The sequence below is a fragment of the Melopsittacus undulatus genome, chromosome 9 (genome assembly GCF_012275295.1).
Source record: "Melopsittacus undulatus isolate bMelUnd1 chromosome 9, bMelUnd1.mat.Z, whole genome shotgun sequence".
In the NCBI taxonomy this organism is placed as follows: Eukaryota; Metazoa; Chordata; class Aves; order Psittaciformes; family Psittaculidae; genus Melopsittacus; species Melopsittacus undulatus.
This window is the reverse complement of record NC_047535.1, coordinates 3864642-3889882: the sequence shown is the minus strand read 5'-3', so window position 1 is coordinate 3889882 and position 25241 is coordinate 3864642. Positions and strand designations below refer to the sequence as shown.

The window sequence follows — 25241 nt, the reverse complement described above, 5'->3', positions numbered from 1 at the left end:
GCACGGTGGTTTGTCCTCATAAAAGAGCAGCAGGTGTTGGAGTGTCACCGAGGGACTTGATTTTGACCACAAAGGCAAGAAAAAGCAAGTGTCTTCAGTAAATCTGCTTCCCAGTGACCTCTGACAGAGCAAATCTGCCAAGGCTAAATGGGCTGACTTTTAGGCCAAAGCCAATGATTTATCTGTGTTGGTTGGGCTCAGATCCTGGAGGCTTTATTGAGATTAGAAGGAAATTTATTCAGCAGAGGGCAAAGAAGCAGCCAAGAGTGGGCCCTTGTGTCAGCAGGGAGATGTGGGGTGAGGTGGGAGGCTTTGGAAGGGTGCAGCAGAGCAGAGAACGGGTGCAGTGCCCAGGGCAGATCAGTGGGGTACATCTGCACCCTGATCCCAGCTTTGCAGGGCTTGCACCAGATTCCAGTCCCTTCTCTGTGTGAGCTTCGGCTGGGAGCTGTCCTGAGGGGTGAACGCAGTGGTTGGAGCTGTGTTGCCTTGTGTGAAACAGCAAATCATAGAACCCTAGGATGGTTTGGAAGGGATCCTAAAGCTCCTCCAGCTCCAATGCCTGCCATGGGCAGGGATCCCTTCCACTGGAGCAGCTGCTCCAAGCCCCTGTGTCCAACCTGGCCTTGAGCACTGCCAGGGATGGGGCAGCCACAGCTTCTCTGGGCACCCTGTGCCAGCGCCTCAGCACCCTCACAGGGAAGAGCTTCTGCCTAAGAGCTCAGCTCAGTCTCCCCTCAGGCAGGTTCAAGCCATTCCCCTTGGCCTGTCCCTACAGGCCCTTGTCCCAAGCCCCTCTCCAGGTTTTCTGTAGCCCCTTTAGGCACTGGAGCTGCTCTCAGGTCTCCCCTTCAGAAGCCTTCTCTTCTCCAGGCTGCCCCAGCTCCCTCAGCCTGGCTCCAGAGCAGAGCTGCTCTCTGTGTGCACAGCTCCCAGTGCTGCAGCAGCAGCAGGTGAAACAGAAACGTGTGTGTCTGTGAGAGGGAAATGATGCCTGGGGAGAGGAGAAGGGTTGAAATGAGTCACTCTCATCTCTGTGTGATTTGGTTGGTAACACCGGCTGTGGTGCTGCACTGCTGTGGCAGAGCCAGTGCCAGTTAATGGACTGACTTCTCTGGATCCAGCCCATATATGGCAGAGGATAACCGGGCACAGGGATGCGCTGCTGTGGGATAAACCCGGGAAGTGGGAATGCTTTTGGTGTGCAAAGACATTACAGAACCGTGGCACAAGCTGGAGGCACTTCAGTCCTCCCTCAGCTGAACAGAGTCCTAAAAGAGGCGTTTGATGCTTTATGTGAACTGGGTACGGTGACAGCAGCACACGGATCACAAAGTACCTCCCGGGGCCTGGAGCTGCGGGTGCTGTGCTGGAGGGCGGCGTGGGCTCGGCCGGGGGACAGGGGCTGAGGCCCCGGGCGGGCCTCGGTGCCTGAGCCGACCCCGGTGCTCCAGCGCAGCCCAGAGGAGGCTCAGGTGCCCGGCAGGGGGCGCCGCAGGGCAGCGCCGCGGACACCGGGGCGGGGCCCTGCGCGCCGGGGGCGGGGCCTGCGGGTCCCGGGCCGTGCGGTGCCGGGAGCGGCGGCAGAGCCGAGTCGGAGCTGCGTGGAGTCGGGAGTAGTTGTGGAGGTCCCGCGGGTCGGACCCCGCATCCCGGGCACGATGTGGCGGCGGTGGGAAACGGGATGGGACGAGAAGAGGGAGCTTCAGGAGCTCAACTCCCGGCTGCGGGTGTTCGTGTCCCGTGTGCGGGAGCTGGAGGAGGAGAACCGGTTTCTGGCGCGGGAGCTGGCGGAGCTGCGGGAGCAGGAGCTGGTCGGGCTGCGGGTGCCCGAGCAGGAGCTGGCCTGGCTGCGGATGCAGCTGGAGGAGCTGAGCAGGGCGAAGCTGGAAGCGGAGCTGGAGCGGGACGGGCTGCGGAGGGAGCTGGAGCAGCTGCAGCTGCTGGGCTCGGAGGTGCTGGCGATGCGGAGGCGCCTGGAGCCCGAGCTGGTCGGGCAGCAGCGGCTGCTGGAGCAGCTGCGGGGAGAGTGCATAGCCCTGGAGGAGCTGCTGCTGCAGCTGCAGGCCGAGCACGGGCACCTGGCGGAGCGGCAGCGGCGGGAGGCGGTGGAGATAAGGGAGCTGCGCATGGACCTGGCCGCGCTGCCGCCGCCCTTGTCCGGGCTGAGCCTGGAGGAGCTGGAGGAGACCTACGAGATGCTGCTGAGCCAGAGCTGCCGGGAGACCCTGCTGCGGTACCAGGAGCAGCTGCAGGTGCTGCAGGAGCAGGAGGCGCAGCGGAGCCGGGAGAGCCTGGAGCTGCTGCGGGAGGAGAGCCGGCAGTGCCGGCAGCACCTGGAGGACCTGCAGCGCCAGGGCCGGGAGCTGTGCGGGCTCCGGGAGCGGCTGGAGCAGGAGCTGCTCGCCTTGCAGGACCGCCACGGGGCCGAGGTGGAGGAGTACGAGGTGCGTGGTGGGCTCGGGTCGGTCCCCGGCCGGTGTCTCCCCCGTCCCGGGCCTGTCCCAGGCCTCTCCAGCCGTGCCCGCCCCCCGGTGCTTGCTTTGATGCTCTTCTGAAACTTCCTCCGCTCTCCCACTCGCGTTTCCCCCCCGGTTCTGGTCCATCGTGAGACGTGAACCGGATTTCCCACGACCCTGGCACTCTGATCCTGTAGACAAGCTCCCATCCCTAGTCCAGTCCCCTAAATTAGCTTCCATCCCTACTCCGATCCTGTAAATTAACTCCTATCTTTACTCCAGTCCCTAAATTAGCTCCTATCCCTACTCTGATCCCTTAAATTAGCTCTGATCCCCTAAATTAGCTCCCATCCCTACTTTTATCCCGTAAATTAGCTCCCATCCCTCCTGTGGGAAGTTCCTCAGCCTCTCTGAGGGCTCCCACTCGTTCTGTGGTGGGCCACTTTGCCTTCTGGAGGGCCTCAGGCTGGAAGAGCTTGTCACAGCTGGGCCCTTCTCTGGTCCCTTTGAGACCCTCTGCTCCATTTGGGAAGAGCTGTGTGGGAAGGGTGGGGATCCAAAGGGAAATGGTGACCCTGAAGGTACCTTCCGGGTGAAAGGTGCTCCCTTCCCAACCTGCCTTCAGCCAGCACCCAAGAGCTTGTGTGCCAGTGCTCCTGCATGGGTTGGCATGAGCATGTGGGGGACAGAGCAGTCCCTGGGAGCAGGTGAACCAACTCCTCATGTGATGGGACATGCAGCTTCTCTTCTGAGATATGAGGTTGACCTGCCTGCCCTCAGAGGAATGATCCAAGTTTTCTTCCTGCTTTACACTGCTCCTGAGCCTAGAGAAAAGCTTTTTGGTGCAGCGTGGTTAAGAAAACTTCTGTTTTAAAGGCAGGAAAACGTGTAGTTGTTTAAAGGCAGGAAAACTTGTTTAAAGGCAGCAGACTCGTTGCTGTGCTACAGGCAGGGAGCAGAGTGGGAATTCCTTGAAATAAAGCTTTAAAGGCTGTAGGTGACAGGTACCCACTCAGGGTGGATGACTGGTGCTGTTCAACAGAGGGGTTTAGCACCTGTAGCTGAGAATTAGCTTGCTGTCAGAATAATGTTGGGTGAACTGATCAGCAACTGCTGGCACAGCAAAATACCAGCTCATCATCCTCGGAGTGGAGAGCACGTATTAGATCATCCAGGCCATGGATCGATTTCCTGAGGGCAACACTTCTTTTGTTGTTAGACCTTTTAGTAACACTCTGCTGGAGCCGGGTGTTTGTGCTAATGCTGGCATTGTGTGCGCAGCTGGGAAAGGGCTGGGACCTGTTGCTCTGTGTGTCTGGGTTTGTACGTTGCTAGATTGTTTGCAGGTTGCCCAGTTTGCAGATGCTGTGAGCTGAGGCAGGGTATATGTGTAAGAAGTAACCAGAAAGACTTTAACTATGTTTTTTTTCCTCATTTTTGACAGGACAGTTCTTTCAATTGTGTATGTAAATCTTTCCAAAGCTTTAGAAGATGTCATATATAAACTCCTCATTAATTAAATCAATCCATCAGTCAAAGCCAGGTGAAAATGTAAAGAATAAAAGAAACCTTTTCATTTTTTTCCCTATTCTTTAAGGTGTCTAAGTTTACATAAATAAACATAAGCCTACTAATATTTAATGTTACTTGGATTTCCAAATCCTGTCCTCCTTGCTGTCTCTATTCAGTTTTAGGGATTTATAATGAAAACATCATTGACTTTCAGTCATCATGGCTCAAACAGAAACCCTTTAAATACGATGTTATTTTAATAGGAGCACTTTATATAGTTCCTATTATATATAACTCGTAACTTCATGCTGCAAGTTTTTTTTTGTTTCCAAAGTCAGTTGGAGTGCATGTGTGCAGATACCAAACTCTCACCTCAGCGAGGTGTTTTTATACCAGTGTGGTGTCTCTGTATCTGGTTATGTTTTTCAAGACCTTTATTCAGGAGAGCAGGTGAAGACAGAAGAGCCCATTGTGGAAGTCAGATAATCTAAATCAGTGTGTGCCCTTGAATGGTCCTGAATCTCAAAAATAGATTGATATTTTGATACCAACACAAGAAACTTCTATTTTACTCCCACAAGCATCTGGCCTGCTTTGGATTTTACAGGAACAATGACTTCAAATCTTAGTAATGCAAAGAAAGAAGTGTTTTGATCATCAACCTGAAAACATGTGAGCTGTCTGATCTTTGACTATGTATCTAGATAGTATTTGCATTCTAGTGCAAGTCCTATCATAAGGTTTATAGCTCCCAAGCAGTTTCATATTTAAAATGTTTGGTTTCTGATGAGAAAAGCCTTTTCCAGTGGCCAGTCTACTGTACATGAGAAATAAAATACCTTTTGCTCACATCCAGGAAGAAAACTTACAGGATATGTAGAAGCAGCTGTTAGAGGTTTTGTTCCTGTGATGAAAGCTTTTTTCCTCGCTCATTATTTCTTTTATTAGCTACAGTATGCTCAGCATGGATTTTAAACTACTCTTTAAAGAGCATCTACTTTATGCTTATTTATTGTAAGGTGCCAAATAGAAATGATAGGTATGTACAGATTTAAGTCAAGTGATTGCTGTGCATTGCAGCTGCAGTGGCAATTAGATTTATTCATATTTTCCATATATCATCCAGTTGCCTTATATGTCCATCTTTGCCTCCTGCACTGTCCTTATCCTCACTAAAGCTTTCAGCGATGTTAAATAGAAATATGTATTTGGAGTTATAATTTAGCTGAAGGAGGCAAGCTGTAAATCATACATTGCTTGGAAAATCTTCCCTGCCATGGATGCTAAAGGGATGAACTCAGTAGGTCTCCTGCTTCCATAATTTTAGCTGTGTGCTGTGACAATACTTACAGAGAAACTCTGTGATTTAAGAAAGCCCTGTAGGTTTTGGATGTAAAAAGGTCATGGCTCATCCTGCTGCTTTGAAATGAGGCAGATATTATCACTAATATGGAGGGTTTAGGATCAGCTCCTGTGGCAGTGTTGTCAGCTCCAGAGAAGAAAGTATCTTGTCAAATGAACATGTAATATCGGTATGTCCTGTACAATTTTTGTACACCAGTTTCTAGCCAGCTAAGTGCAGTGTCGGTTCCTCCCCTGCTGAGCCACTGAGTGAGCTATGGGATCAGTAAATAGTACCAGATGGAAAGGGCTGGAGCCTGGAATACTCTCATTATTCCCTGAGTAGGTGCAGCTTGGACAACCCAAGTAAATTCTTTTCCTCCCTACTGCCCTTCTAAAATTTCCCACTGCTGCCTGAAAAGGAATATCTGAAGGGTGAAAAAATCACTTCTATTCAGTTACTTTTAGCAGGACATTGCTGGGATTTGGGGGGGCATGGGATTGATGTGGTTGAGAAACAAATCTTTCCAAGAAATTCCTGTGTGAAGCTAACGGAATTGCAATGCAGGTTACCTTTGGCAAAATGGAAATTGGTCACTTTGCAGTCTCCCAAACTTTGCTGAAGTGGTTTATGTACTTTTTGGCATGCTTAGAAACAAGACTTGAGACCAATTGTCCCTCGCACTGCGTTTAAGCGTCACTGGCTGGAGGGCTGGATGACTGGCTGCCTGCCATCTAGTCTATACAATGTCTGCTCCTGTTGGAATAAATTCCTTTGGACCTACTATACAGCTGGCTGGGTTCTCTACCCCCTTATGGTAATCATTAACTCAAACTTTTGGGTTCCAAATGCTCTCCAAATCCAGTGGATATAACCTAGGTGGCTTTTCAAACCTGGGCTACAGAACTTGGGGGTAAGGGACTCTTAGCACCTTTAGGGGTTGGGCCCACAGGGATCCAGTCTTCCTTGTCAGTTGCTCCTTTTGCTTACTCCTCTGGCTTTCTCAACACCCTGTCCATTCTTGCTTGAGAGCCTTTTCCTTTTAAAAGAAGGGCCTGGCACTTTTCTTTCCCTCTCATCTTGGGATTTTCCATTGTGTCAGTTCTTGAACAGGATTGTTGCTTTAGAGCCGCTAAAGGTCAGTGGTTCTGCTTGCTGCTGTGCGTGGCTGTATAGGATGTTACCTCCACTGCAGTCTGGATGAGGCTGCTGGGCGGCCTATAGTGCTTTATCAGACGTGGATATGATTTCTTCTGCCATAAAAAGGGAGTTTTGGGTACATAAAGGAATGTGAAAAAGGTTTGTTGTGTCACAGAGAACATCAGTATAATCACTGTAATTTAACAGCTGTAAATGCAAATGGAGAAGTGGATTAGTATGAGTTATAAAGAGCGATACATCCACATGTATTGGAAGATACAACCTCCAGAATAAAGTATTACTTACAGTGTTTCGGTTAGTGTCAACCTGCTGACTGAGGATTGATCTGGGTTAGTAAATTCTATCCACAGTGAGGAAACTATTAAGAACCACAGCAAACAGCTAATACCAATACTTTTAGTTCTAAGTCTGTACTGAACAAGTTTCTCTTGGTTATCAGGGGAGGGCTTATTTTCTGCAAGATGGCAATTTGCCCTTGGAGGTAACACCAGTGATTAAAGCACTTGCTTTCTGTGGTGCTCTTTTCAAGAGCATGAGAGTCAGTTGTCTTTGTCTAAATCAGATCATAATGTTGTGTTGCATTAAGTCTTCATTGCTTTTTCTGTTGTGTACAGTTATTCAGTATTTAGTATTTCAGAGTATTTCTGCTCATCAGTCCCTTTTTATCCATTTCCAAAACTGGTTAATGGAAAGTGGGCAGGCATTACCTACTATCTCGTAATTGCTACTACTCTGAAGTAATTTGTGGTTGTCATATAAACTATGCTTCTCCCATAGTTACACACACTTGTGAAGGTATGAAGTTTAGTTGTCAAGGTGAAGATGAGCAATCTCTTGTACATCTTCAGAGTAGCAGTTAGGACAAAGCTGGGTGGACTACAAAGCAGGTGTCCAAATATTGTGGAGAACTTGGCTCAAAGGAAGCACTGGAGGTTCATCCTTCACCTTTGAGGTACTATGAAATTCTCTAGATGGTAGAATCCAAAATCATGTTTTGACCTCCGTGTCTATGGAACTGACAGTACCAATAGAGAGAAATAGGCCAGGTTCCCATGGTAAAGCAATTGCTGAAATTCCTGATCTCATGTATGAACATCTATACTCTTAAAATGACAAAATGAATCACATTAAAATCACATTTATAAATAAATGTATTTTCCTTACCATGTATACTTGACAGTTTTTGTACAGGGCATCTGAATAGGTTTTACTGAAATATGTAACTAGCTTAGTAAGGCATAAAATGAAATCTTAGCATGAAACTCTGCTTCAGTAGCCATCTATTTCAGATTGTACATGGGGAGGTGCTACCTGATTAGTTCTGGGTTTTGAAGTGATGGAACATAGTGATTTCTTGTTCTCTCAGATTACCTTTTTAAAAGGTTTGTTATTAGGCATTCAAGTGTACAGTTTTCTATGCTAGCTCAAGACTAAAAATCAATATTTCTGTTTAGAGGATAATCGATGCCCTTGAAGAAGAAAAGCAGTTCCTGACTGCGTCGATCACAGATTACCTGAAGGACTATCAAGAACTACTGCAGGTGAAAACAGGCCTCATCCTTGAAATTGAAACCTACAGGTAAGAATTGCTGTCTCACTATGTTACCTAATCAGAGGATGATTTAAATTGCTCTTTATAGGTTTCAGGAGCCCCAGTCACTCTCTTTGCAGCATTTAAAGTATAGCTGCTCTTAGAGTCTAAGATCAAGACTCCTTGCATGTCTTGTGGTTTGTCAAACAGAGTGAATGGGCCCCTAATATGGGTTTTTAGCTTGCTGTTGGCTTGTTCTGTGACATAGGTCACTATACTATTCTGTGCTTGACTGTGCTGTCTGTGAAAGGAAGGTAACACCCCTTCAGAAAGCTGCTAATACATGTGAAGTTGTCTGAGATCTCTGGGAAAACTGTAAGAATAGTAAAATAACATTATTAATTAGTAACACTGAAAAGAATTGCCAGTGGGCAGAGGTGACTGTAATTTGATCATTCAAGCAAAACTATCTCTGTTAGTATTTCCTTCTATTCCTCTGTACACAGAACAACATGTTAGAGGAGACAAAACATATAGCTTAACAAATGCAGTGATGTGTAAGAAACCTTTGTAGTGCTGGTCAAGTTGATATCATTTGATGTGAATTGTTGAGGCAATACTTGATTACAAGCTGAGGAGCCAGTATCCCTACATTGCAATCAATAAAACATGAGGCAGCATAGTTGCCAGCTGTCAACTTACATGGCACATTTAATTGTTAAAATATGTTGATTAGCGTTCACCTAATTTAATTGTAGTTGTATAACTGAAAATGAGAAGCTTGAAAGAGTAGATTCTGAGTAGCTTGATAACAAGTCAGTGAGAAAAGGATGTCTGGAGTCCATCAAAGAGATGTTCAAGATGCCTTGAGTATTGTGTGCAATGAGGTACAGACCAAGGCTGGCTTCTGGATGACATGAAATCACAAGCAGTATGTGGGACAAGTAATTTGCAGTCAGTTGGTGAGCAACAATACCTGGGTGTTTGTTGGTGGAGTGGATCCCTATGATCCTTGGAAATCCAATAGTATCTGGAGCATTACTAGTAGAAGAGAAACTGTGGGAAAGGTAGCCAGTTGCGGTCCTTAGTGGTGTGTTTTAATTCTGTTAACTTTCCTAAAAGATACCATTCTTTTAATCCTAGCTCTGATGTTGACTTTTACCGTTGTCACTTAAACTTTCTCCCTCAGTTTATTCATCTGCAAAATGGGATTAGTGCTTTCACAATGACAGCATTATCAGGATTGTTTTGATGATTAGTATTCATTCAGTAGTAGGCGTGATAATGCCCAGTTATTTAGTTGTTTGGACACTCTCTTAGTTAATAAATAAACCATCATCAGTGCTTCTGCTCTGTAAAACCTTGTAAGCCTATTAAATTCCAGAACTTTTCCAGAGGTCGTATCACCAGTTATATGAGCATTATTGGTGTGTCTAAGGGTTCCCTGTCCTTCTTAATGAAAGGAGAATGAACAATTCGGCATCAGCTCCAGCATAAGTTTGTTGTCTAGTTAAGAAGCTCCTTAACCTATAGGGTTTCTTCAGCTAATTGTAGTGAATGCCACTTGTATCACTGATTGGGTTGGCAAGGCAGACTTCAGTGGACAAATGAGCACCTATCTACTGAAAAGATGGAAACAGAGAAATGAGTCTTGCTAAGATCAGAGAACATGCTACCTAATGCCCACAAACAAAGTAATTTTGAAATACCAGAAGCTATAAGGGGGTTGGTTTGTGTTTTTACACTTATGGAGTTTTGCCTTAAGAAAATAATATTAAGAAAATACTGTATGCCTTCATCAGTACTGGTGTGGAGGGAGCCAGTACGGATCCAGTTATTAAGCTGTCTAGCAAGAGAAATCCAGACTGCTCATCTATGTACTTTTTCACACCCTGTTCCTCTCATGGGTCTTTTTATCTGTGATAACCAGGGCATGTGAAACCAGATCCAGTTTGTTTTCATGAAGGATGCTGGCATATACCCTTGCTTATACATATTGAAAACAAAAGGCACCTATTCACACTTAGTTCAACATCCTGAACTTTCCACTGAGGGGTTTCCATGAGGGCCTTGGCACCATTTTTCCTCCTGGCATTATAGGTTAAGGGTGCAGTATCTGGTCTACTTCTTGGGGCTTGCTTTGTACCTCCCACCCTGTATTTTCTCCTTGTTTTAAAACTACAGATCTGGTTTTAAAGCCAGTTATTTCCATTAGTCAACATTGCTCCTGGATCATTGTTGCAAGGAACACCCTTCCCCAAAGACCATGTGTACTTCCTCTCTGAGTCTGCTCACCCTTCCTGCTCTGGGAGCTGAGGCTCTCTGGTGTATATGATATATATGTCATATGATATATATGTCTTAGGTGGCTTTATGAAGTTGTATCTCCTGGGAATCTTCATTCCAAATCCTTTTTGACCAGTGTTGAAGTAAATATTTATCAAGTGTCTCACAGTTTTGTTCTGTGCTCTTGGAACCCAGCAAAACTGCAACTACATAGGCTGTTCTGAAGTTTTATTTCCAGAGGGAAGTGATGAATGAATCACTGTGCAAGACTCTTAATTACAAAGGGACATGGAAAAATCTGCCTAGGATCGTAATTACTAACAAGCCTTTCTCCTCAGCTATCAGAAGCTTCTTCTCTTCAAATAGCAGAGGCTGCCCAGGGCTTCTGCCATGGGTTAACTATTTTTTCTGCCCTCTCTAAAATATGGTATTGTTGAAGGGTAAAAGCTTTTACTTTGAACTCCTAGATCCATGCCGGTGTTCTGTTCTAGATTACCACTCTGCATTTTGAAGCCAGGAAGGCTACAAAGCTTTTTGTTTGTTTTGTCTTTTTGCCTGCTCATTGTCAGGATCTCTCAATACACTGGCCAGGGACACCCTGTAATCCTTCTTCAGTTAGTTTACAACTTGTACAAGTCAGTATGTCCCATTCCTGTATTTGTTTTATTTTGAGACCAATCTGAGTTTTCCACACCCAGGGAATTTAACATGCAGTCAGTTACTTGCTGTTCTTCATACAGTCCTTGTCCTCCCATCTTGAGATGGAAAAAAGGTGTGGAATGGTCTTGGCCCCTAAAAATTCCACTTCCCGGAGGGCTGTTTTTTGATGCCTCCTTACCAAATCCCTGTGATAGAGAGGATGCATTTTTATGACCTGCTGGCTAACAATCTGTCTGAGATTCTGGGTTTCTGCAGTTGAAACAAAGTCATTGCCATTGTCAATGACCATGATAACATTTAGACTGCATCCTTATAACTTCTTCCCCACCCCAAACAGTTTATTTCATCCACCTGCTTTCATGGACTGGTTATTTCTGTTGTCATCCAGCACACTGTGGGCTTCAGCCTGGCAAGCACGTCACTGCTAACTTTAGATAAGTGACGTTAATGATAAGATGAGCTAAAGGTGTAGTTGGAACTGGCAATGCTTACACACATTGTGTTAACACTTGGTTTATGTCATTTGGGATCCAATTTCCAGGAAGTAGCTGATGTGGTTATTTTCTGGAAGTGCTGCTTGGAGGAATGTTTTTTGTTACTGCCATGAACTCTTAAGGGTTAATGGAGTTGAAAGTAACACCCTATTCTTCAGTTTAAGTTTAAAAGCAGTCCTCATCACAGAGAGGTTATAGTTTAAATGAGTAGTATTAGGAAAGGATGTAAATGAACAGAGAAGCAAAATTACTTGTGTGAACTGAAGCTATGGTCAAGCTGAGGAAGATAACTAGAGTTTACTTGCTTCCAGGCCAGTGCTCAGTATGTTACAGTTTATTAAGCCAAAGTCAGTTTAACATTTTCTTGCTTATCTGATAAGCTTGAGGGCATGCATATTTACACAGATTTACTGTTTGGTTTTATAGATGTTTCATGAAGCTTTGCCTTTCATTTTCAAGTACATCGTATTTTCAGTAGTAATATTTCAGGTCCAGCTTTTCTGTTTGCTGTTGCCCTTTGCCATATACAGTTACCTCTTGGAGCTTATTTTTAGTGACTTCATACGTTGCTGCAGCAACTGAACAACTGTTGTTTTAACAGCAGCCAGAAATCCTTAGTCAAACTACCCACATTCTTGGTTTCCTTCGTCATGGTTAACACTTTCTTTACCAGCACCTTGATATGTTTTGCAGCGTCATCACCAGCTTCTTTAGAGGGTCCCTATTGGAGCTGTTAGTTTGGCACTCAGTAGCTTCATCAGATCAGATGTTTGGTCTGTGAAACATTGTATGCAGTGAAGTCATCTAATTCCTATAAAGCCTCTCTTAATATGGAGGAAGATAAATAGCTTTTACTTTCCTTTTTTTATTACTAACAAAATAAAAAAAAGGTGTCCATCTCAGCCTGTTTTAAGGGGGAAAGTGACCTGTAAATATGTTAGGTAATTCTAACCTGGCTTTTCTTCTGAATCCAGGCAAATCCACGATTGCAAAGAACCTTACTAATAATGTTTTGCTTACGTAGCATTATCTTGCTGAATCTAGGGGCAGTCAAAACCCAAGAGGCATTAAGTGTCCGAAGTGATGAGCCATGTGAAGTGTGAAGCCTACAAATGACATTTCAAGTGCCTGCTTTGTTAATTTTGACAGAAATGCCCAGCAAATGTGTTTTATACCACAGTCCTAAATTGCTTTCAACTCCTCCCCCCCAGGGAGTCAGAAGCCTTGGCTATCATAATCTTCCAGCTTTACTCATGACAACTTTAATGCTGCAGCTGTATGTTATCAGTGCAGAACATCTGGCATTTCCAAGACTGGAAGTGATGAAATGAGTACCTCACTAGTCGAAGTGAATACGAAAACGCCAAAGTTTCTGTACTGATTATAGTGTTCTGTTGTATACAGAGAGTCTGCCTTAGAATTTCTGGGCTGTTGTACCAGTTGAGCACTCTTCCTGGCGGGAATCATGTAGCTTGAGGCCCTGCAAAAGCATATGGACAGCAGGAGGGAAGGAAAGCACAGAAAGACTTCCAGAAAAAGTATCAGGAATTCTGGGGCTCAGTCTTATGGAGAACCATCTCTAAACTTGTAGAACTGAATAAGATCACCCTAATACTTACTTTTAGTATTTGGTATATGGAAGAAGCCAACTATTCTGTGTTATTTAGAGCAGTTGAGTAATTTGAGAGAATGCACTTAGTCTTTTTTCCTCCCAGGAGAACAGAAGTATGCTGTGTGCCTATTGGAATACTCTTATTGCAAAGCAATTACTCCTGAAAGTATTTTGCCCCACAGTTGTGCTAATTTCTGTAGGAAATGCACATATGGAGTCCTTTCCACCATTGCAGGAAGGAGAACATGTAGAGTAGTAACCTTATTCAGCAATAGAATAAGCTTGTGGCTGCTGTTAGATGGGTCTTAAAGATGTATGGTCCTTGTACATCCATGCTGTATCAGGAAGAGAGTTTGGCATAAAGGAAGGATAACCAGTGTTCTCTTGCTATCAGCTGGGTACCATGTCTCGAAGAACAGCTAATGTGCATCACCAGCATAGAAAAGGCCACTCAAAGAGTCTCCATTCTGTATGTCAGCACACCAAGTACAGTAGTAGACAAAATGATGACCAACACTATGAACAGTTGTTGCCTGCTTCTGCTGTTTGTTTGTAGCAATGTAATTTCCAGAGGGTAAAGGTAAGCAAACTGGTGTCCTGTCCATTTCTGAGCAATTCCTGCTGAGCTACCATGATGTCTTGGTTGGTCAACAAGAGGAAGCCTTGACCACAGTAGTCCTGTGGAACTGGACTACAGACATTATGGAGTCATTGCAAAAAGAATGAATGGAGGGCTGAGGAACAGAGGGAAAACCAAGCAGTGTCACAAGGGATTTTCCCAGTCCTTTGTTGTAAAATATGTTTCTAATTTCTGACTGAATAGGAACTAAGAATAATTACTTTAATACTGTAAATTGTTTCCTCTTGCACTAGACAGGGTTTGACAGTAGAAGTAATACTTTCCTTCAGTTTTCATTTGAAAAGGATAAGTGTACAAATCCTGGATGTAGCAGTCCCCTCATATATGACACTGCAAGGACACCTTTGGTACTGTATTACCAGTAGGAATGTTGCTGACTATTTACTTGCAAATATTAGTTTCGATTTTGTCTTCTCTTTATAAACCATCTCCGTGTGTTTCTCCGAGAAAGCTTTACTGAGTATCTGTCAGTTTTCACCTAACTCTTTTATATGATCATCATTCTGGAAAAATATTTGCTAGCCTGTATGATTGCATAGCGGAAATCAGTGGATCTTTCCATTTCAGGAAGCAGTTTGTTGGCTTATGTGGATGATCTGATCTAAAACTGTATTGTGGCTGCTGCTGTCAGATCATTGCAGTGTCTCATGAACTGGACTCTGCAAATTACGAGTCTGGAAGATGATGAGGATTTCTCATTCCCAGTAGCAAAAAGATGGGGTGTGAAAAAACACCCAGGATCTGACCCAACTGCAAGATAATTGTTTCAGTTTCTAAGACTTTGAAATGTTAAATGTGATTATTCTTCCCAACATTTTAATGGAATGCATTTTTGTGTTTTGCAGAGCTTTGTTAGAAGGGGAGAGCAACCAGTGGATTATTACATGGAGAGAGCAGTATGGAGGGAAATTGCCTCAAGGTAAAAATTAGATGTTATAAAATGGATGTTGAATTAAATATAACTGCAAACTATTGTGTTAGAGTATTCCTGAAGAATACTTTTTATGAGTGCATTGCAAAGTGAATGTTGGTTTTGAGTGTTAATATTTTAAATCAGCATATTGCTATTCTATGAGAATTCATAAAATTGTGACTCAAATGGAGGAGGAAAGTAGGGAGTGGTGTTTAATAGCTCTAATAGTGCAAGAGCTTTTTGATGCCCATAGTTCTTAAGAGAGCTTTGAAGTATAAAGCACGAGGTATCTAACAAAACCATAGTTAAAACCACAGAGTTCATCATCATGAGGCACTTGAGGGTTAAAAAGTGTAGGTGGGTTGAAAGAGAAATATTAGCAGAGTAATGAAAGAAAAATCCAAGACTTACTAAACATAAAGATACCATTTCTGTCTTAGGAGCTGCAAATCTCTGGAGGCTGTGAGAGTATACCAGGGAAGTATTGCTATCTACTTGCCCTGTCCTTACACACTTCCCTATGTATCTACTTCTGGTCACTGTACACAGGATACTAGATAAGATGGACCTTCAATCTGACTGCTATGGCCACTGTTATTAGTAACGGAATTAGTCTCCATAATACTTCTGAGTTCATCAACGTGTAGTGTTAAAATTATTGGGCTATCATAGACAGTAAGTGCCGTAAGAGAGGTGAAGGCTGTGCCTGTAGTAGTGAATTAAACAGACTAGGGCCTAGGCTGAAATGCTCACATAGAATTACTCGTGGTTAAATTGTTAGCACTGTCCCTGGCAGTTTTGATCTGGGCTAGCAAGTACTTTTGCAGACAGAGCTCAGGCACTTTTGGTGGTACCAGAGTAGGACACACTACCAAAAATCAAAGGAGATGTGGCTGGCTTCTTAGGATTTGGAGATTTGAGTTGTGTAGTACTGGTTGGTCTTAGAGTCCATCAGTGATTCCTGGCACATGTTATTGAATTGTATAGATTTGTGTACTTCATTGTATCTTGTGGCTATCAAGAGTTGTAGTTGTGTTTTCATTTTCTAGTACATGGTGGCAGATACGCTGTTAATTCTCAAGAGGAACTGAGAAACTTCAGGCCACTTTGACTAATGAAACAAAAAAACAAGCCTAGGATATTAGCATAATTTATTTATGATTTATTATGTCTACAGACATGAAAGTGACCTATTTTAATAAGAAAAAACAAATGATGGGAAAATAAAGACTGAGATCACAGTGCAGTCTCAAGTTCAAGAAAACATAGATATTTAAATGCATGTTTTCTTTCAAAAATGTAGTATAAAATTTCTCAGTTCATGCCTTCTGTTCTGTATTATTCTAGATACAAGCCATTATTTTGATGTTTGGTTACTTATGCTCTTTTTGCAGATATTAGAAACACTTCCTATAACTACACTGATATTTACTCTACTTATCAAGAAAAGAATAGAAATAAAGCTTCACCAGCTCTCAGGATCACTGATACAAGACACAGGATGCCAGTGACAAATACCAGCAGTTCTGCACGTTATTCAGCTCGATCAACACAGGCGGGATCGCAGACAACAGCTAGTGGAAGAGGTTTTGAAAGAGATGTACTTGGTTCAGTGTATCGCCCTTCAACAACTGTTAGAAAGGATGAAAGGATTTTAACAGACCACAAAGAATTAAGAACATTTACTCCAGCTTACAGTAGCTGGAAAACCACTGAAATGCAGCATAAGACAATTCCTGACAGAAAGAAAACAGAAGTTACAACTTCATCCGCAGTATCTTTTTCAAAATCAGCACATACTGAAAGATCAGACAAGGACCACAAGTCTGAAACAGAGCCCGGGACTACTGAAAACATAAGAACAAAACCAAGCTTCACTAGATTCCCAATGTATGAGCTGGATACCAGTTATAAACCATCTAAATATGAAGAAACCATAACTGAAACTTGGACCACACGAAAAGAAAACAGAGGAAGCAGCAAACCAACTGAAGATAAATCTCTGCTGAAAGAAAAAGATAAGCCAGAGAAACAAACAAAGGAGGAGGAAAGGAAAACAGATGAGAAATCCTTTAAAGAAGAAAGAAGTGTTGATTTTGGAAGGAAAATGGAGGAGAAAACATATATCCGTGAGGAAGTCATTAACCAGAGGTTAACAGGGAGTGATATTTCTAATGCAAGAACTTTGAAAAGCGAATCAATCAAAAAGGACATAAATGCAGCTTCAGAATCGAGAAGCAAAGGAGTCATTGAGATACCTATCATTATTGAAAAGTCTGCTCCCGACAAAGAACCTCCCAGTAATAAAGAAACAAGGCTAAAAGGCATTAAAACTTCCATAGGAAGAGAAACAGATGAGCGTGTAACTAAGCCTGCTGAAATTCACCAAGTGAGGATTTCAGAAGCAGAATCCAGTCTGAAAGATGAAGAGCAAATGAGTGACAGAAGTCATAAAATGGGATCTCTGTCAACTGAAAATATAGCAGAGAATATTGTTGCTGACATTCTTAGAAGTTTTACACATTCTTCTAGTTCACAAGTATCTACAGACACAAAAGTGACCTATTTTAATAAGAAAGAAGAACCAGATGATGGGAAAATAAAGACTGAGATCACAGTGCAATCTCAAGTTCAAGAAAACATAGATATTTCTGGTGAAGCTGATGCAGGAGGTCTGTCAAACCAGGATGTTAGGAAAGTGGTTCGAGAGGGTCTTGAGGCAGCTCCTTCCAAAGAGGAGATAGAAGATATAGTACATCATGGCCTGAAAGGCAACGAGGGCAGAAAGAATGTGTCTGTTAATGTTGAGATTGTAGAGGAGCCACTAGATTATGCCACTGATGAAAGGGCTGATTTTTCCACACCTTTTGAAGTAGAGGAAGTGGAAGATACATTCCCTGAGAGAGATAGGCGTTATGGTGAGGAGGAGCAAAGCGTAACGTTCACATATGAAGATGTTAAAAAGAAGAAACCACGCCATGAGAGTTTCACTCATGTGGAAGAAGTAACTGAGGAAGATGACTCACCTACTGAACAAAAATACTTTGTGTCTGTTCCTGATGATCACCCCATTATTAATGAAAAAGATGATGACTCAGTATATGGGCAAATACATATAGAAGAAGAATCAACTATTAAGTATTCTTGGCAAGATGAATTTTTACAAGGCACACAAAGTAAAAGAGATGGTGTAAGCTCTCCAGAAGAAACGTATCAGGTGGTAGGGGAGGAAGCAAATGCCCATATTTTAAAAGAGCATCCTGAAGCTGAATCTTCCCATGTAGAATCCATGGTTATTGAAAAAGAAATTAAAATTCCCCATGAATTTCAGGCTTCAATAAAAGGGCTTTTATCAAAGGAAACAAAGGACCCTAAACTGCAATTGAAGGAAGCTTTGGAGCAGTTAGAGGGCAGTCTCCCAGACAGTGTGAAAGAGGAGCTATCTGCATTAACAAAAGAAAGCCAAGCAGACTCCAGTAGCTTAGAGTTCGATATCAAAAAAGTTGATCAAAAGGAGGATGCTGGCGTGACGACTATTGTTGCTGAAGTCAGTCTATTACAGACCCTTAATACTGATGAATTTGATGCAGCTAAGCTTGATGAAGTAATTGCAAGTGAGAAGGAGAAGGCAACACTGCATTCCCTGAGAAAAGAGAGTTTGGAGAGAGTTGTTGATGGTGGAAGCGATACAGAAGTAGATGGTGACAAATACAGTCCTTTGGCTGATCAAGAAATCTACAGCTCCTCCACAGTGAGGAGAACTGGTAGCACAGGGTATCATACCACTGAAAAAGTTATTTATGACGGTTCAGTTTTTGAAGCTTCGGATTTTGGAGAAGTCTCTCACTCACCACAATCTATTGATGAGACCAACACCACAAGGCATATTAGGATTGGTCCAGCAGAAGTTCAGAGATTTGAGCAGGTCGTGCATGAAGGGCCTGGTGCTGAAACAGTGGAGATCAGTGCTTCAGAAGATGTTGTTCAGACAGAAGGATCGTCAGAGTTCAGCCGATCTGTGAGACATTTTAAGTTGGGTCCTAAAGATATCCAGACCACAGAAGAAGTCATTTATTCAGGCCCTATTTCTACTACAGAAGAAATAATTTATACAGGCCCTATTTCTACAACTGCAGAAGAGATCAATTCTGGAAATCTTTCCCAGTTTTCAAGAGACTTCAACAGGTCCACAAGACACATCACAGTAGGATCAAGGCAAGTAACTGAAGAAGTATCTTTTGAAGGGCCTGTTTCAGACTCTCTGGAGCTCAACAGCTCAGATAACATTTCTCAGACAGAAGAGTCTGTGGACTCCAGTAAATCAATAATGCACTTCAGATTAGGTCCAAAAGAGAGTCATACTGAGCAAGTTATCTTTGAAGGACCAATCTCCGGTAAAGTGGAGATCAGTGACACTAGAGGCTTCTCACAGACAGAAAGTTCAGTCAGACATATTCAGTTGGGTCCCCAAGAGTTTATGACAGCTGAAAAAATCATCTATCATGGGCCCGTCTCTGAGCACACAGAAATCAGTGAACTGGAAGACCAGACTCTTTCAGGAGGCTCAGTAAAGCATTATAGAGTAGGTCAAGTGGGAGTTAAAACCACTGAACGAATCATCTATCAAGGCTCCCTTTCTGATGCTCCACAGCTTATTTACCAAGAAGGACATCTTTCAGAGAATGAAGGAAACTCAGATACCAATAGATCTTACAGGCATGTTAAAATAACTCCTTTAGAAACTAGCACTGAGGAAATAATCTTCACAAGACCTACTTCTGAAATGAAAGACCTTTCACAAACAGAAGAGTCATCTGAGAGCAGTGGGTCTGTAAAGCATATTAAAGTAGGATCCAAGGAAACATCTTATACTTTTCAAATGGATGTTTCCAATATGGGTGGAATATCTATCGTAAGAAGTGGAGAACAGCAAGGAACAGTGCTCATATCCAATAACCAAGATCCTTCTGTTAGTCAGTCACAGATGCTAGAGAATGAAAATAATGAGTTTGATAAAACTGTGCAATTGCAAAGAATGGTAGACCAAAGGTCAGTTATTTGTGATGAAAAGAAAGTTGCTCTTCTCTATCTGGACCATGAGGAGGAAGATGATGATAATGATGGACAGTGGTTCTGAAAGGACTCTTTAATGAAATCTAGTTGGTAACTTTATACATTTTTATTATCTGTTTTCTTCTAAAAAGAGAAAGAAAGGGATGAGGAAACACTCAAACTATTCAGATAATTGACAGTGGACTGAAGTATTGAATCTAAGCCTCTACCTATTCAGCACACTTTTTATTTTTGGGAGAAATCATGTTATTAGTATGTTTTCCTCAGAGATTTGTGTTCAATAATTTCAGATGTTTCCACCCATAGAAACAGGAATTTGCTACTAGGAAATTCAAAGGATTTTATTTTGTTTGTTTTTATAGGATGTCAACTAATAGGTGTGTACTTGAATAGGTCTTTTAAACTTAAAAAAACAAATACTGTATTGTACTTGGTTACTAAAATATTCAGCAATTCTATTTAAGTCTCAAGCTACTAACCACAGATACAACAGAATGTAAGATTAATGAGCTGGTAGGTAGCTGACTTTCAGTTCTGTTTCTGTCTATTTACATGCAATACCTAATGGAAACATTTTAAGATACAGTTATTACAGCTATAAAAACTAAATAGAATTCTGTAGGATCAAACTCAGCATAGCAAGAATTGACAAAAATATATTTGTGTAAAAAGAATGCAGTGCAAAAGAGAGAACATTGAAGCAATTGTGAGAAATAGTGATTTTTATGGTTAGAAAGTAGTACATTTTAGTATCTTTAAAAGAAAAGAAATGATAAAAATAGGCTGGATAGTATATCCACTGAAGTAACTTCAGTGGCTATTACATGAATAACATCAACTTATTTTACAGTATATGAGTTACCTTGATACTAGGTATTACTAAAGGTAAGCATGAAGTCAAGCATTACATAATGCCTAATTTCTTCACACAATGAAATTAGCTGATGCGTGTTCTGTTCTTGTAAAAAGAACATGAAAACTTGTAAAAATGGCATTGATGACACTTAGGATCATGGTGTGTGGAGGCCTTCCCACACAATCCTTTCTTTGTTTACAAATGAGAAGATGTCTTTTTCAATTGCTAGCCCTGCAAATCCAACCTGAGATTGGAGTTTTCCTTTTTTTCTTCTTTTTTTTTTTCCTGGTGGTAACATTTGCTTTAGGGCAAAGTTTCTATTTAAGTAATTTGAAAATAAGCTAATTTCATGCGGATTGCACATGGGTTAAATGAAGGACGTAATTTAACTTTACAATTATAATTCAGTGTCTTCAAAGTCCAGATCAGAAACCATCACCACTAACTGTACTAAACTGTGCAGTGCTAGCAGAAGCAAAAATAGCAGCCAAAATATTTTTGTTACTGGGGTAAGAAGATACCATACTGGACACAGAGGAGAAAGAGGATCCACAAATGAGAAGCTGCTATTTTTACGTGCGCACACACAAACACACACACGCACATTCACTTGCTCACCCCCTCACACTTTCTCTGCAGAGCAGAAGCACACTTGTATCCGGATGGCTGTGTTGTGCCAGGCCGGTGGTTGCTGACTCAGATTATGGTTTTTTTCCTGTGGTTACGTAGGAATAGTTTTTCTGTGTGCTAATCTATATTAGAATCCAGTTAAACTATCTTATTCTGCCATGTCTAGTCACTTTTCAGATTCCTTACTATTAACAGAAGCTAGGTTTTTCAAAACTGACTGCTGCTTTATAATATGAATGTAAATGCAAAGCTAAAGAGAAGCTCCATGCTGACTGACATATCATGCTGTTTCAGATATGATGGGACAGTTTAATTGTTGTGTGCCTTAGTTACTAAGTTTGAAACGGTACAAAACTATTAATGTTCCAAAGATTAACTCTTAAGGTTTGTCTGTGCTGCAAACTTTTCTGTCTGTTTTCCTTCTTTTGTTTGTGTGAGTACCAGTGTACTCAGGATTGGATGTTTTTCAATCATGTCATATGAAATCATTTGTTGAAATTGGAAAAGTAACTAACAGCTGGAAAATGAATAGGAAACTAAGTTGTGTAGAAGCACTCCAGGCATGTATGCTGAGCTTAGTGATGCTTTTCAATGTGGAATGGATACTGTTTATTCAAAATCATATGTGCTCAGAAATATTTTGTGCTTCCATTTATAAATAGGGTGTTATTCATTGTAATATTTTTAATATCATCCTATACTTCTGTTTCCTTAGTTGACCCTATGATTTTAAAGATGGTCACATCTATTTTAATAATTGTGTATAAGTCAGAATTTTCCAGCTAGATGCCTAACTGGAAGCAATCAGATTCTGTGCTTCAAGTACTAAGTAATTGTGTAAAGGGAGAAGGAAGGTCTGTAATAAGCAAGAGTTAAAAATCAGTATTAGTTTTCTTGAAGTTTTATTCTTAGCTGAAACTTATTCTTCCTCTTTAAAAGAGATAGAAGAATATCTGCAGAAAATGTATTTTGTAACCATCAAAAAGCTACTTAAAAGGTCAAACCTTGTTATTGATTCTTTGTGGAATCTGATTGACATGCTCCATAGGAACAACTATACCAAAACTCTTCTGTTTATTTTCACCTGCTCAGCAGATTACAATGTCAGGTGAAGGAATAAACCAGTAAGGAGCAAGTGAATCATAGAAGATAGATGGACTTAGCACTGAAGGAGGAGGGGAAAAAAAACCCAAAATAAATCAGCATTGTTTCTAGTGAGGCCACAACATCTCTCTAAAAATTCCTTTACACATCAGTATCAGAGTTAGTAGGTTATACCAAGTTATATTTTGAATGTCTGGAGGGGAAAAATTGTTCTGTGTACTTTAGTCCTATTTAAGATCAGGTTTTTATTAACTGTTGGAAAGTTATTGTACAGGAAATGTGCATTAGTGTGACATTTAAAGATATGCACAGTTCCATTGCCTGAATACTTTCTGGCTGTGAAGACAAAGATACCCCATGTAAAAGGGGCTTAAGTTTTAAAAATGTTTGTGTAAGCAGCCCATGCAGTTCACGTTAACCTGAGATGTTTTCACACAATGATAACTTTTGGATAACGTTACCTTCAGGCAACAAAGTGTAGTTAGGTGGACAGTTGCATCCTTCAGGCCTGATGATTGCATTTGCAGAATCAGGGCTGTAGCTACATGCATAATTAGTAAGAGTAAATATGACTTGTCTGATGTACTAACTCACCTTGTACGATGAGTTTCTGCATTAGTATTATAACCTGTGGCTTCTATAACCTCGGTCAGCATGCACTTCTGAAGCTTTGTCATATAAGTTGTGCTTTTCATTAAATACAAATATGAACTTTACTGCTGAGTTTGGATTAAACAAAATGCTTAAAAAATATAATTAGTAATTTGAAAATATAAATATCAACTATATATTTATATGCCAATATAGATCAGAAGTGGGGCACTATTTTCCAAATGTGTAAACCACTGGTCTAGAAAGCAAGTATTAGCATAGAATATAAAGGAAGATGTGTGAAAGAGAGAATTCTGGATTGACTGATGTTTGTGAATAGCAGGTGTTTAAAAAGACGGTAAGAATGTTGAAACTGGTTTGTTGATGTCAGCTGTGTGAAACTTTGCAGGCAGCTTGTGTTTTGGTCATTTGCAATGAACCTGCATTTTTGTGGTGATATAAGCTTTGTGATTTTACACTTTTTCACTCTTGAGTATTAAACAATCAAAATCAGTGCAGACTCTTCTCTTTCTTCCTGTCTAATGTTTTTAAGGCTGCATTGACAAAGAGAAAGCACTTCGTGTCTATAAATATCTTGCTCTAAGGGCTCTCAGACTGATGAGTTAATTTTGGTTCAAAGAATGAACATAATTTTTCATTCTGACAAAGACCTCTTTCACTTTGATAACAGAAATGATGGCAAAACATAGCTTAATCATTACTGCAACTACACACAAGATGGGTGAACAAGTAATGGTTCAACAGCAGGTAGTGGGGGAGGCATAGTATAAAACAACACATGTGAACTCCTGGAGTTGCCAGCATCAGTCATCCTTGGATCCTGAGATTTGACCAAGGTAAGTCTTTACTTTTACCATTTTTTAGCAAAGCTTTTCATGCATGTTTAGACATTTAATGGAAAATGATATATTTTTTAAAAATGGTATCTGTCTATATTGGGAAGTTTATTTTTCCTTTTAATCACATAGTTTATCTGCAGTAAAGAATCAGTCATATCAAGCCTTTAACACAGTTTTCTCTTGATCAAAGAAATGGGTCATAATCAGGTTTTTTTGTGTGTGTGTGAAAGAGTGAGACTTTCTGAAGAGATCATCCATTTTTAATACGCTAGAGAAAAACAGTTCTCCATTTCTTGCAGAATAGAGAAAAGCAGTATCTGAAGGTACTAAATCATGGCATATTCTGAGGATGGTTAAATGATCAGCGAAATAGTTTCCACTGAAACTGGCCTCTGTCAGAAAAATATGTTTTCAGCCTTCATCTACTAAGTGGAGTAGTATTGCTGCTTAATCTATCTGTGGTGAAGATCTGATTTCTGTGAAACTCGAAGCGTGTCTTTGAATAGTAAGGAATGGGACTTGCAGTGGGTTGGTGTTCAATATACTGTTGAGGATTTTTTTTCCTTCAGTTTCCTGGGTTTGACACACTTGTCAGTTGTGATAACATTTTAATGAAAATATGGGGGACTCTCAATGTTAAGTTCTAGAAAGGAGTGCTTAAAAATAAATGGGGGGGAAAAGGGTGTTTATTCATACTACAGGGTTTTCGAAGGTAAAGTTATTTTCCTGATGTGTCCCTGCAACCAAATGTGAGCAAAATAAGCAAAAATGTGCTCAAAAAACTAGAATAAAGTTTTTTAAGCTAGGAAAACTTCTGGTTTTTGAAAGATGTTATCTCCATCTGTTAGGTTATCACAAACCACTAGTATTGCTTTTGGGTTTAATTTCCAAATCGTGATGTGAAGTTGGTGTGGCAGAAATTTACAGCTGGAATCAAGCCTATTTTGCTCACCTACGGACCCTTTTTCAAGTAAGAAGTTAAGAGATGCTGAACTCTAACATACTGGCTAGAATTTTCTTTGGATTTTTTAAACCTCATACAAAAAGCAATGCATTTTAATGAAAATGCTTCTGACAGGCTAAAATTTCTACTGCTGTGATTCATTCTACAGTAAAACATTTACCTAGAATAGATTGCAAAACTAAAATCTAGACATATAGAAGAACTTAAGTTGATTTGTAGTCCACAAGCAGATATGACTGCCTGGATTTTAACTTTCTTTTACTTTTAGTACTGAATTTCACTGAGTTGTCTTTTTTTACTTAAGGAAATTATACAATAGTGCTAATATTCTGAAAGGACAATATAAAGTGTATGCTTGTGAAACAAATATGTTTACCTGTCAAAAGAAGACTCATGATGGGTTGATGATTCAGTGTGTTGGTCTATGTTGGTCTTTGTTTTCTGAGCTTGTGGCCCTGAAAAACAGGCAGGGAGATACCGGTTATTGTTTATTATCAGGTCAACATTATTTGCCATTCTAATGTAGTGTTGTAGAAAATGTATACCTGCAAGA

The 25241-nt window shown here is 41.4% G+C and overlaps 1 protein-coding gene across 1 annotated transcript; it reads left to right on the top strand.

The window, feature by feature from the left end:
- Window positions 1-1661: 1661 nt before the first annotated feature.
- On the top strand, window positions 1662-20381 carry SYNM (synemin). The gene is made up of 5 exons (XM_005148775.4): window positions 1662-2447; window positions 7929-8053; window positions 14543-14616; window positions 16005-18689; window positions 18726-20381. The coding sequence occupies exons 1-5, from the start codon at window positions 1662-1664 to the stop codon at window positions 19745-19747; spliced, it is 4692 nt and encodes a 1563-aa protein (XP_005148832.2). The 3' UTR covers window positions 19748-20381.
- The last annotated feature ends 4860 nt before the right edge of the window (window positions 20382-25241 follow it).

Bases quoted from the DNA above. Each gene is read 5' to 3' on its own strand.
- SYNM (XM_005148775.4), top strand. From the start codon at position 1,662: ATGTGGCGGCGGTGGGAAACGGGATGGGACGAGAAGAGGGAGCTTCAG. The intron at 2,448-7,928 runs GTGCGTGGTGGG...ATTTCTGTTTAG, and splicing joins CCGAGGTGGAGGAGTACGAG to AGGATAATCGATGCCCTTGA. The intron at 14,617-16,004 runs GTAAAAATTAGA...CTCTTTTTGCAG, and splicing joins TGGAGGGAAATTGCCTCAAG to ATATTAGAAACACTTCCTAT.